The 13,644-nt window shown below is 35.1% G+C and overlaps 3 protein-coding genes across 3 annotated transcripts; 2 read left to right on the forward strand and 1 right to left on the reverse strand.

The window, feature by feature from the left end:
• Positions 1–4,242: 4,242 nt before the first annotated feature.
• Positions 4,243–5,752, forward strand: LOC125875739 (uncharacterized). The gene is made up of 3 exons (XM_049556764.1): positions 4,243–4,597; positions 4,953–5,054; positions 5,413–5,752. The coding sequence occupies exons 1-3, from the start codon at positions 4,331–4,333 to the stop codon at positions 5,491–5,493; spliced, it is 450 nt and encodes a 149-aa protein (XP_049412721.1). The 5' UTR covers positions 4,243–4,330; the 3' UTR covers positions 5,494–5,752.
• A 3,639-nt stretch (positions 5,753–9,391) lies between these two features.
• On the forward strand, positions 9,392–9,898 carry LOC125876129 (probable transcription repressor OFP9). The gene has a single exon (XM_049557246.1). The coding sequence runs from the start codon at positions 9,392–9,394 to the stop codon at positions 9,896–9,898; it is 507 nt and encodes a 168-aa protein (XP_049413203.1).
• A 536-nt stretch (positions 9,899–10,434) lies between these two features.
• On the reverse strand, positions 10,435–12,870 carry LOC125875738 (60S ribosomal protein L11-1). The gene is made up of 5 exons (XM_049556763.1): positions 12,775–12,870; positions 12,565–12,672; positions 12,415–12,457; positions 11,317–11,512; positions 10,435–10,966 (listed from the first exon to the last, which is right to left on the reverse strand). Exons 1-5 carry the CDS (start codon positions 12,775–12,777, stop codon positions 10,771–10,773), a joined length of 546 nt encoding a protein of 181 aa, XP_049412720.1. The 5' UTR covers positions 12,778–12,870; the 3' UTR covers positions 10,435–10,770.
• Between the last annotated feature and the right edge of the window lie 774 nt (positions 12,871–13,644).

The raw sequence follows: 13,644 nt of genomic DNA on the forward strand, positions 1-13,644 counted from the left end.
CTTCTTGATAAACCTTTAAAACTAGGATTATATGTATCACGAATATATGCAATAAAACCCGGATGTTCTCCAAAACTAAAAGGTAAACCACAAACAACAACCATTTTAGCAAAATTTTCACGATCACGATCCTTATTATAGGTTCGATGTGTAAGAGGACCACTTGGGTTTGAAGTATTTAATTCACCTTGAACCATATTTGACCCTCTAACCGATGTTTCAATGTTAGAATTTTCACTAACATCAAGAGAAGATATATATGCAAACCACTCTTTACTATGTTTATTAATCAAATATTTTTTTAATCCCCCCGTAGAACCTCCACTCCCACCAAATGTATATTTAAAATGTTGTTTACAAATATTACATATACTAAAAGTTTTTTCTTCATTCAAAGAACAAAATTTCCACACATGTGATTTTAAAACACGTTGTACCTTGGTCTTACCTCTAGTTGGAACAATAGGGGGACGACTAGTTCCAACCGAAGGATTGTCCTCCTGAGGTGAAACTTCAGTACTATTGAGGTCGGGACTATTCGGTGTATCATCTAAATCTTCTTCATCAATTTCTACTTCTTCATTTTCTTGATAATTACCATAATGTCTTTGATAAACCTCTTCGGGAATTATAGGAGTATCCGAATTAATTTCTATAGGACCGGGATGAGAAAAACTAGTTTCATTTACATGAGTAAATTCATCAGTATTCATTCTAACAAGAGGAAAATTAGATTTAGAAGAACTAGAACCCTTCTTACTTTTTGTAAGCATATTTTTTACTCCGTGTACAATACCTTTTTTACCTCCACTTTTTTTAAAAGACTCCACGATAAAAAATTATAAATTATGAAATACAAAATTTAACAAGAACAAATAAAATATAACAAGAACTTACAAATAATAAATACATAAAATAAATATAAGATTAGAGAGTGGAACGAAGTTACCAAATGCTTGTGTAAAGAACAAATGATTATAATCGAAAATTGAAAAATTGATGTCGAAACTTGAAGTTTGAAGAAGATTCCTACTCCAAAATTCACCAAATGATTGTTGAAATCTTCACAACTACAAAATAATATGATTGAAATTTGAAACTTGAATATTGAAAGTATGAAACTTTGAGCAAGATTGAGAATTGAGAGAAATTGATGATTCTTAATTGTTAAATACTGTAAATATATAAACTATAATTAAAAATAAAAAAAGAGGGAGTATATATAGTTTTTAGAATTTGTGATTATGTGTTGGAAACCTGGAATTGGAAAATATAGAATTATAGTCGTTGCTCGTTGGAATTTGGAAATAAATTCGTTGGGAGAATGGGGGGCTAGGACAGTGCTTGGCTGCTTGCCATTGGTTAGTGGGGAGTGGGGACCGGGGATGGGACTGGTCGGTAGGGGGCAGGGGGCAGGGGGCAGGGGCAGGGGGCAGGGCCTCAGAGGCAGCAGGCTTTTCAGCCTTTGTTGACCCCTAAGAGGACTTTCAGCCGTTGGACTTGGAAATATATATATAAATTAATCGAAATCGGACCGGATCGGAACGGAATCGGAATAAATCGGGATATACCGGTACACCGGTATCAAATCGTGATACCGTTTCTTCCCGTGTACCGGCTCACAGTGTCCCGTTCCGTCCCGAATACTTCCGGACCGGAATGAACCGGAATGGTACCGGAAAGGTATCGGTACAACCCGGTCCGGTGCCCAGCCTTATTATTACTTCAAGAAAAATATTAATAACTTGCAGTAAATTTGAGAATCTGTCCATACTTCTTTTTGAATATGAGCATTTAATTTATTGTGTAGTTATCTATGCCTTTGTGCAGAATAAGAAGAAGTTCAGAATTTTCGTTATTTGAAAATGAGAGGAAATTCCTATATTTGTAGACAACAAAGGATAGTGTGAACAAATGCTTATTGTGCCTTATCAGAAATGTCACAACTCTTTGGAAAAGTTACAACCCTTCGAAAAGGTCGCAATCTTTCGTAAAAATCACAACTTTTTATAAAAATCACAACTCTTCGTAAAAGTCACAATTTTTCATAAAAGTCACAAAGTTTCATGAAAGGGAAAGACTAGTTTTGAAAATAAATAAATTAAAAAGGAATTACGATTTGTGGTGGCGCCACGCAGACGGGTCTAGTGTTCTCTTTTATATATTTATATGATTTTAATACCATATACTAAATTATATTATATATATCATATTGACATTCTTTAATTTCTACATGATTTTACTTCTTTATATTTTGATATTTTTAGTTAAAATTCTAACTCCGTTACTAAATATTACTATTAACGACATGTATATAATATGCTTTCCAATAGTTGAGAAACTTGTGACTTAAAAAGTACCCTTTCAGTACTATTTTACTTGTCATTTTGAACTTTACACGCCTTTAAAAATTAATAATTTTTACCATTATTAATCATAATATTTATATTAATTGATATTTAGTCCTAAATGATGAAAAATAATTTTCAAAATAAACAATCAAAGTTGGAGGTAAAATTCAAGAAAAACTATTTTTTTCATGATATGCAAAAAGTGACAAGTAAAAATAAGGCAAATGGTCCGATTGACCCTTATACTTGTATCAGTTTGTATTATAGACCATTTTACTTAATCATTTGTCAACTGAACCCTTAGATTCAATTAAAATGAAACTTTTAAGCCCCTTAAAACATGAGTGTAGCTCACTCTCTTTTACATAAATGACATGTCATATGCATGTCATATATATTAGTGTCACGTCATATATATTAGTGTCATGTCATAATTATTTCAGAACTATTTTTTAAAATTATTAACCAAAATTATTTAATAAAAGATAAAATAATAAAATTTTAATTTAATCTTTAAAGTAAAACTCCATACATCTAATTCTCCCCATTTTCACTATTCACGACCAACATCTACGGGAGAAGCCATCGCCGCCGTCATTGCCATTTTTGCCGACGAAATCACATATACTCTCTCCCTCATCTGTCTCTATCTCCGCCGCACACCATCATCATTTCCTTTCCTCCTCCAACCTTTATAAAACCAACAACTTAAGTCATTGCACCGCTAGATCTGGCAGACAAACCTCTTCACCGCCATGACCTTGCACCCTCACCCACCTCGTTCTCCTCTCCACTGACTAGTGTTGCCTCTCTCTCTCACTCCACTGCTTCGCAGTGGTCTTCGGTTCGCCGTCGTCGACGTAAATTGCTTTTTCAAATTCTCTATCTCCGACGTAGTTCCTCCTCACCGGAATCCACGATGGTGGCTGCAAAGAAGACCAAGAAGACTCATGAGAGCATCAACAACAGACTCGCTCTTATTATGAAGAGCAATGAAGAGGCAACTGATTTGATGCTGTTTTGGATTCTATTCGGAAGTTGTCTGATTGTTATTAAGAAAAGTAGCTACGATTGATGAGTTTGGCAACTTTATTTATCACTTGTTGGAAGAAAGTTTTGATGATGTTGAATCTGATTTTAACAATTTTCTTGAGTTATGTTCAATCTACTATTTATGATAGACGGTGCTTGCAATGGATTAGATCTGACAGGTCGTCTTCAACCAGAGATGACTCTGTAACTTCTACTTCTTCGTTTTCTTTTTCTTCTTTCCTTTGTAATGATTAAGACATTGTATTCTTCAAAAATAATAAATGAAAGGTGGCCAGGTTCTTCACGAAGTAAAAAAATAAAATAAAAAATAATTAGCCCAAAAATGTTATTCACTCACCTAAAGGAGCGTGTGTTACACACTTTTGTCAACTCAGACATTCTAATGCCACATATACCTGGTCAATGGTCAGAGGAAATTGTTAAATTGTGTTTTATTGAGTTTAGGGGTTCAGTTGACAAATTGTTAAGTAAAAGGGTATAGAATACAAACTGATACAAGTACAATGGTCCATCAGACCATTTCGCTTAAAAATAATAATATAATTTTAATATAATAAACAATTAAAAGCAAGCAGATGAATATTATTTTATTATTATGTTATTAATGTATCTCCAAAATGATTTAATGATACTGTAACACTGTTTTAAAGTTTTTAGGGGGCTACTTTAGAAATTTTCAGAACTTGAAGGGTATAGGGAGAGATATTTGAAACTTGAAGGGGGCCAATATTGCAGTGAAGCAACTAGAAGGACCTATAGTTGCAAATATAGTTAGGTGACTTTCTCGCGAGAACAATTATGAGAGCGCGCGTGATACAAACGCGTGCTGATTTCCCTCGGAATTCAAACCTCCGTCTGAATTCTGAAATCCCTAAAACCCCTTTCCACTTTTCTCCTTCCAAAAACCGAACCAGATCGATCGAGCGATGTGGAATAATCGACGGCCGCCGGAAAATGGCTCCGGTAACGAGGAAGACAACTCCGATCAGGAGAAAACCATAGCAAAGGCAGCTGGTTTCGTGGTCGTGTCGGGAATCGCGATGAGCATTCTCAAAGCACTCAATCCATTCAACAATCAAAACATCAACTGTAAAACCAGTGAAGTAAAGGCAACAGTTTTCGAGTCAGCTCCATCTCAAACTCAGCCTCAAGTGCTTCAACAATGCCAGCCAGAGCCTGAGCCCATCATCAAGGTTGTTTACTTGTATACTTGTGTGCATAATTGGTACTTCCTCCGTTTCAATTTGTTTGTATGATTTTTACTTAGCAGGAAGTTTAATAAAATAAAAAAAATAATTTGAATTTTGTGATTTTAAATCAAATATATGTGTAATGTACCTAAATGTTTAATCTTGTGGTAGTTAACATGTCATATGGAAAGTTGAAATTAATTAGTTTCCAAAAAAAGAAAGATTCATTCTTTTAGAATCAAACTAAAAAAAGAAAGTAAGGCAAACAAATTGAAACGGAAGGAGTTATTTGCAGTCCTTATTTTTGTGGTCATTTTTTATTTTTTTGTATCTTTGTATTTATTTTATGGCTTTCCAGAAACCCAGTTGTTGTGCGGAGCAAAGAGCGAAGGAAGTGTCACCAAATGTGATAGAGATTGAACGGGGAGATACACTTTGGGGATTTTCTAGAAAATATGGGGTATGCATACGTGTTCTTCCCTCTATCTCAATTTACATGACATTCTTTTCGTTTTGGGGACATTTCCATATGTTTTACGCCATTCCATTTGTAACGAGCTATTCAAATTTTAAACAATGATGAATGTTGTCAAAATAAAATTTTCATTCAACTCTTTAATATATTTATTCCAATACCAGTAAAATGCTATATAAGTCAAATTACCATTTTAAAAGTCTGCAATCATATAAATGTAACACATTTTGTATTATATTAGAATATTGGTTTCTCATTTATATGAAAAAGAACAAAAAAGAGCTCCTTGTTTACCAGTTGATAGCATTGTGGCATACTGAGTGTGTATTTTGGCTTAACTTAGGTATCAATTGAGGAAATTAAGGAGGCTAACGGGCTTGAAGGGGACACCATCTATGCTGGAAAGAAACTTGTAATACCTTAATGTGCTCCTTCTCATTGCTTCTTGTTGTTGTATCGTTGCTTATCACGTGAGGTTGTTCTCTTCATTTGTTAAACTAAATTTAAGCTGTATTAGGCCAGAAACTTTTGTAGTTTGAAACCAAAGTTATGGCTGCCACTAGAGATAGAGATGTGAGATTGGTTTGAGCTAATGTAAAATGAGTAAAATTTTAGCTGCTATGATGAAATTGTATTTCGACTAGCAACATTTTATTATGTTGAAGAAATGATTATTCTCCAAATTCTCTCTTGGTTATTTGCCCTTTATCATGTGTATGATTTAATTCTCTTTGTTTAATTACATCTTCCATGGAATTATATGTGGTAGCAAGCCAAGCTTCCAATTTTAATTCTGTTGCAGAATCAAGAGAAATGCTGAAAGCAACACGAAAAAACGTTTTATTTTATAATTAAAGCAACAAGAATAAATGGAACAAACAACGTAAACAGAATGAAAAGTGAAGGGATACAAACTACCAGTGCAGCATGTGGTACAACTATTGCATGCTACAAATGCCAAGTCTTGCTAATCATCTTGCATATTCTTGTGGGGCTCTGTGCTCTTATCAGTCATCTACAACTTTTTCTGCACCCAGCTTCTAATATGTTATGTGGGGCTTAATGTTAAAAGTTTACATGGATTGGACAACAACACTGAGGGTGGACGGGATGGAAGAAATACAGGCATACATCTTTCCTAATTTATGCTTGGAATTAAAGCTTCAAATCTACTGATATCTCTCATTTGGGAAAGCCTTTATTGCAGTTGTTCTGCTTTACCATTTGATGCATGAAATTACTGAGACTTCACTTAATTGCAAATTGTAAACGTTAGCTCATATGATTTCATTACTTGAGTGACAATAGCATGTTTACCATTCCAAAGTAGCTATCTAATTGCATTTTGCTAGAGGAGCTTACTAGAGTCACAATTGGATGTCCTCATCTTAACCCTATCTTAAACTCAAAAAGTCTGCATAATAATGCATTTTTCACCATATTATCATTTTTCCACTTGGCAACATCTATTACAATGTTCGGAGCTAGTAATGGCATGTTCTGCTTCTGCCCGACTACTGCTATTTTGTAGCATGGGGACCTGTCAACATGTGAATATTATATTTGCAGCATTTACCAAAAACCAATGACTGTCCTTATTCAAATAGAGAAAGACTAAATGTATGTACACCTACAGTATCATGGTAATTAGATTATGAAGCAAGGGATGTATCTTCAAGTTACCTCCCACTCTGTAACAGTGAAAGCTCATTATTTCTCATCGTGGAGTATGAGATCTTACTTGTCCATGAAATATTTGCACATGCATCTGCTCCTCTTCCACCTTACTAGAGGCCTCTTTCTATTTGGTGCAAGTATGGTACATTTCTTATACTTGGTATGGTTCTTATTTTTAATAATGTGCTGGCATCTATTCCGGGTGTTTTTGCTGTGAATTAATTGAATTTAGCCTCTTAACTTCATTGACTTAGTTGAGAATTTCTTAGTATGTGGTGTACATGATGATCTTGCATAGTCTTGAGATGCAAATTTAATGTGCCAAGCATCATGATTGTGTAAATTTTGAGTCAGTCAAAATGGCATTTTCTTATAAAATGCATATAATTGTAAGAACAGCTTCCCCGTCACCCCAGTCTCCCAGGACAAAACCCCTTACTTTCCATTGAATTGGTTTTACTCTCGTAAATTGACAGAGACAGTGCTTGACGAGCACACTGATCATCCTTCTGGTTTGTCAATTTACTAATCAGTGGTAGTGTGAAAACAGAACAAACAATTTGTAGTTTTCCCATATTTTAAAGTTAACTTGATCTCTTTTTGTCTCTTTTCTTTTATTATGTCATATAACCATCATACAGTTCAAGCACTCATGAAGTTCAGTTCTATTGTACCAAACATGATAATGGAGTAGTTTATGTTAACCAAAAAATGTGGATATTGGAGTAGTTTATGTGATCATAAGAAAGACTGGAATGTTTCCCTCTCTGCAGAAGTTAATTTTATCTTTTGGAGTTCTTAATTGGGGACCATAGTAGGAACACTTTGGAAATTTGTAACAATGAGAACACATTGGAAAAGGTTAACAAAAGTGAAGTAGAATTGAGTTTCAAGCTTTTCTTGTGGGCTACTCTTGAATGTCTTCCATAAGAGAACGAAGATGTCTAATCATTAAAGGAGTACCTATTTTAAGAAGTCTATTATTTGAGCTATGCTTTGTAGTTTATGATTTTGCATTCACCTACTTGCTTTTAAGTGGATAAAGAAGCCTAATGGTTAGTATCATGCATACTATATTCCCTAGACTACAGATTAGCCTTACTTTCTGTATGAGTTTATATTTTTCAACATGATATCATAGGCCCTACTGTTTTTTCATGCTCCCTTGCAATCATTTTGTATCACAGGTCCTACTTGCAAATTTATTATTTGTGTTAATGGTAAAAAGCAAACCTAAACTATCACATTTTTGCGAGTTCCATACCTCAACTATCACTTCCAACAGCCCAACTCGGCAATGAATATGTCGTTCAATTCACACCGGCAGGGTGGTTAAGGTGTGTGCTTTGCAAATTTTATAGTTTCTTCACACAACAAAACAAAGGTATGGTAGTATTCTACTCAACTACTCGTGCCGTATGGCAAGATTCTTCTACATTCTAGAATCTATAATATATGTTCACTCTCTTTGTATTAAAGGGCACCTCGATGCTGAATTGGCATATACTTTTTGGTCGATTGGAACAAATAATTTGGTCAATTCAATATCGAGGTGTTTTTTAATATAAAGAGAGTGATAGTTTAGGTAGGTAAAGAGAACAATGGATAATTGAGGTATGAAACTCGCGTAAAGGTGATAGTTTAAATGTGTTTTTGTCCATCAACTCTTATTATTGTGTCATTTTTACATAATTGGCGTTTATGTTGTGTAGAGAAAAGTTGTGGTTTTTTATGTGAGTTTTGCATTTGCTTATTGATCTGATTCTGTATTAACTATATTAAATCCACCCTGCAAGTCTCAGATCAAATCTGATGTAGCCAACTAAGATGAGCTATCTAAAGTAACTGTCAATTATGGCAAAGAAAAGTTAAATCTGACTCACATTAAACTATAGGTTAAACCAAATCCATTTTCTTCTAAGCTGTTTCAAATGAAGACCAATCTTGCTTATAATCCAGCCCCCAGAGCCTTGGTCTAATGGTGAGAGTGTCGCAAGTGATGTGTAGATCAGGCGCAGGTCAGGGTATGAACCCTGTGGCCTGGTATTTAACTGGACAAGAGTAGAAGGGCAGGCCCATTTCCATCGAGTTTCTCGTTTACCCAAAAAAAATCTTTTTTTTATTCCAATTGGGCAGGAGCTTTTTCATCTTCCATGATGAGTCCAAGTGGTTCCTTCAACATAATGTCTTCCCTTTGTTTCATGAACTTGAATATAGCAGCCATTTCACTAGCACACCACCACCAAAGCTTTTCCAGATTCTTGAAATCAACTAGTACATAGGACCTGGCACTAGCATGTGAAAACAATCAAAAGTTTTCACCTTTTTTAGCAACTTTTTCTGTTTCTTCTATCTTCTTTTAATGGTGTTTATAATTGTAGAGAAACGTGATTGCTTCTCTTCTCAACCACATCTTAAAAAGCATGACACCTAACACAAATCTTTAAAGGAAATCAAGAATATCTAATTAACATCATGATCACAATCTTTTATGAGCTAAAAGAATGTCTCTTATATCCTTAGTGATCTTCACAGGTTCATTAATCTGGAGACATAATCATGATTAGTGAAACCCCACTTTCTAATTGCATAAATTATTTTCCCTTAAACATCTCTCCTTCAAATCATACATCTGTGCTCAAAGAATGCAGAACTCTAAGGCAGCAGCAGCAGCAGCCAAGAAGCAGAAGCTTAAGGGATGCAGTGCCTTGTGCTGTAGCTGTAGGCTGAGTGTTTCATCGTCTTCAGAAGAAGCTGAAAGCTCCAGTTCTGGTAGATATCCGACTATTTTGAGCCTAACACATGCTATGGTGCAAGAGAAGTTAGACAAGATGATTAGAGAAAGAGAAGAGGCGAAAAATGAAGAGATGAGGAGAAGGAGAAGGAGAGCGGACCGAGATGAGAGGACAAAGTTTATTGTGATGATAGCTATGGAGAAATCATCTTATGATCCAAGAGAGGATTTTAGGGAGTCAATTGAACAGATGATAATTGCAAATAGGATTTGTGATCCTAAAGATTTAAGGAGACTTTTGAATTATTATGTTTCTATGAATGCTGAGGAATATCGTGGTGTTATACTTGAAGTGTTCCATCAAGTTTGCACAACTTTCTTCTTATCATGTAAACAACCTTCATCTCATCAAGTATAAAATTTCTATCAATTCAAAGTTCTTTCACCACTCCGTACCCCAACCTCAAATCAAGTGCGGCATCTTATTAGCTTAGTTGGTTGGTTGCCTGAACTTTCGGTAAGGGTTTGATTCTCTACCTTGTAATCCCCTTCCACATTTCTCTTCCCCCTATCCCCGATGTAATGTTTTTTAAAAGAAATGCACAGATAGCCAATTTTGGCAGGTAATATACGAGAATGGTCTTGGAGATGGGGTGATCTTGACCTTTGCCTCGTTTTCCCTTTGGACAAAACTTCACATTCAACAATTTTTTACTTTTGACCATGAAGGTTTTCCATTGAGACAAGCAGGGTCAAAAATTCAAGACGATCCATTTCCAAGGTTATTTGGTGAAAGTTTTTGGATTTTATGCTTTAGATCCTTCCTAGCTAGAAAGTACTTGTCATTTACGTTTTTAGAACTCACATAAATGAGCAATTTGAGCTGAATTTGAACCAGACAATCGATAAATGAATCATTTACTCGACCTGTCTAAAATTTGTTGGGCTGAGTCGTAAAATATTGGGTTGCATAATTGCACTCCATGCCAAACATGAAACATCCAACACCCCAAATCCAATTTGATAAATATGTTTAAACAACACCATTCATTACCACAATTGGAAACCAATTAGGTATTCATAACGTCTTTCGTAATACTGGATCACTGGTTCTACTATGATTTCAACAAAAAAGAAACAGATTTAGAGTTCATTGATAGCCAAAATGGGAACTAACACATCCTCCCTCATACACCAACTAATATGAACGCACCAAAACTTTCCTCTAGGAATGACATATAGATATCAGTCTACACAATGCATAAACTTGCTAAGCTGGTTCTCAGCTTATCACTGAATGTTTGAGGACTTGTTAAGGATAACACCTTCATATTTGACCTGGAACCACTTCATTGAATCTTCCTTTGTGACCCTGTGCTGGATCCCGACACGAGACTTGCACCTGCGGCGACGAGCAACACGGTATCCAGGACGCTCCAAGACAACATAGAAATCCATACCATAAATACCAGTTGAAGGGTCATACCTGTTAAGAGAGAAGAAACAACAAAATGACAACTTCAGAACAAAAAAGATGATCAGTTTATATATGTGTACCAGATTCATAACCTACCGAGGTTAACATGGTAAGATGCAGCAACCATAAGAATAAATAGAACAGATATTTAAGAGAACTATATGTAAAATCCTTTCTTTAACTACTTATACCAAGTTTTAAGCAGTTCCAACGTAAATTTTAACATAGTTTTCTTGTTATGCATTAGAAAAGGTAGACCAGTAGCAGACCACTACCCAAGTAAAATAAAGTTAGCCAGCTAATTATGTAGATCGTGAAAGCTAAGCACAAAAGATACTACTAGATGACAATCTGCTTACTTAATTCCAAGATCAATGTGCTCCTGAATACCAAACCCAAAGCAGCCGGTTTCACTGAAGTTCCTTCTCAACAACTCGTATTCCTTAACCTTCAATCCACTCTCAAGTAGCTGCATGGCTTTCTCCCCTCTGACAGTCACGTAGCAAGCTATCTTTTCATTACGCCTGATACCAAAGGACCGCACAGTATACCTTGCTGTTAATAAGAACCACTCAAGCATGTGAGAAATCAAACTATGTCTTCGGACAGGACACAACTGAGATAATTACAAAGTATATTAAATAAATGTCCACAAGAAAATCATTGGGAAGTTCATTCACCAACCATATAACCTGTATCAATGTATGAACTAAAGCAGGAAGCAAGTTAGCTAACCATAACTCGTGAATAGCATGGTAATCAAATTTTAACAATCTCAGATCATGAATAATGCTAGCCTGGATCAACATCTTGCAAAAATACTTGCAGTTTACGTTGGCAAAAAACTACTCCTAAGAGGAACAAATCCAACACAATTACAAGAACCTGCAATCAACACAGCTAGTTGCTTGAGGTAAGTCTTTATATAGTAGACGAGAAGGAAAGTTATTCCCCAGAACCTCACATTTAAAATATGATTAGTGAAATCAATAAGTGACACCTTAATCCCAAAACTAATTTGAGTCAGCTATATGAGCCCTCTATATTAAGCTGTCACTTAATGTTCAGTGCTGAATTTAATATGTAACTGATAAAAATTAAGCCAGATTTTAACAGTCTACCAGACCAACAATATTGTTAACCAATTACCACAAACACGCAGCTTATACATATGCGTTACTTCATGCATTGGACAATTAATCAGTGTGCATATCAAATATTTATTTCAAAGAGTCGACAGTGTCTTCCCGTGTAACCTATTCTTTTCTTGTAGATTTATTCTTCAAATTGTTGTTTGGAAATGTGTGACATTATATAATGATGGAAAACAATACAATATATACAACCATTGTATTCATCAAAACACTACATACAAAACAATGCAATACATTATGAAATAATATGTAACAACCATAAAAACAAAGTGTTAAAATGCATTGAAGATTCGAAATTTTTACCCTTGGAGAAAACAGGTGATTGGCCGCTAAGTTGCTCCAAGACCTTTAAGCATAAAAAAAAAAAACCAGAAGTACCCTCCATCTTAGTTCAACATCAAAACAACGGGAAAAAAAAACAAATTCATAAGATTTTGTGAAAAAAGGTGTTACCTTTGCTGCTCTGGTGAGTCGATCTCCACTCTCACCGACGGATATATTGAGGACAAGCTTCTGAACCTTAATGTCCCTCATAGGGTTACTCAATTTCTTCTCTGAAGCCTGCACTCATTATAACACAACAAGAAACATTTAGACGACATTGAGATATACATAAGAGAATAAGAAACTACTGACAGAACGAGGGAAATTGCAGAGAGATACCATTGCTGGACGAAATTGCAGCAGCAGGAAGTGTTGAAGAGTACTGAACCTGAGGCGCGAAGAAGATGGTGAAAAACCCTAATACTATCTCAGTTTTACAATGATTTGATTATGGGCTGCAGTTGAATCGGGTTTGGGCCATTTGTTCACTTTTATAACAAAGGTCATTTGCACTTTTGGTCCTATTTTATAGGGAAAATTGTATATAATAGCAAACTATTAATTCAAATTAAATGATATAAATATAGTTTGATTTAATTGTACCTCATAGCAAACTGTTGTTATTTCACCTCTCTCCTGGTGAATCTCACTCGCCACTCTTGTTTTTTATACAAACCCAAGTGTATAAAGTGTGTTTGTGTTTGTATAAAGCAAGAGAAAATTGTATATATATATGTATTCGTTCCCCTCTCCCAGATCTCGGTTGTCACTCTCCCAGATCTCGCTCTCTCACTCGCCTCTCTCACTTTATACAAAAAATGCAAATTGTATAAAATGTGTTTGTGTTTGTATAAAGCGAGAGAAAATTGTATATATACATATATTTTCGTTCCCCTCTCTCCCCTCTCCCAAATCTCGCTCTCTCACTCGCCTCTCTCACTTTATACAAAAAATGCAAATTGTATAAAATGTGTTTGTGTTTGTATAAAGCGAGAGAAAATTGTATATATACATATATTTTCGTTCCCCTCTCNTACTATCGAAGTTTTACAATGATTTGATTATGGGCTGCAGCTGAATCGGGTTTGGGCCATTTGTTCACTTTTATAACAAAGTTCATTTGCACTTTTGGTCCTATTTTGTAGGAAAAATTGTATATAATAACAAACTATTAATTCAAATTAAATGATATAAATATAGTTTGATTTA

Source organism: Solanum stenotomum, chromosome 9 (assembly GCF_019186545.1).
Source record: "Solanum stenotomum isolate F172 chromosome 9, ASM1918654v1, whole genome shotgun sequence".
In the NCBI taxonomy this organism is placed as follows: Eukaryota; Viridiplantae; Streptophyta; class Magnoliopsida; order Solanales; family Solanaceae; genus Solanum; species Solanum stenotomum.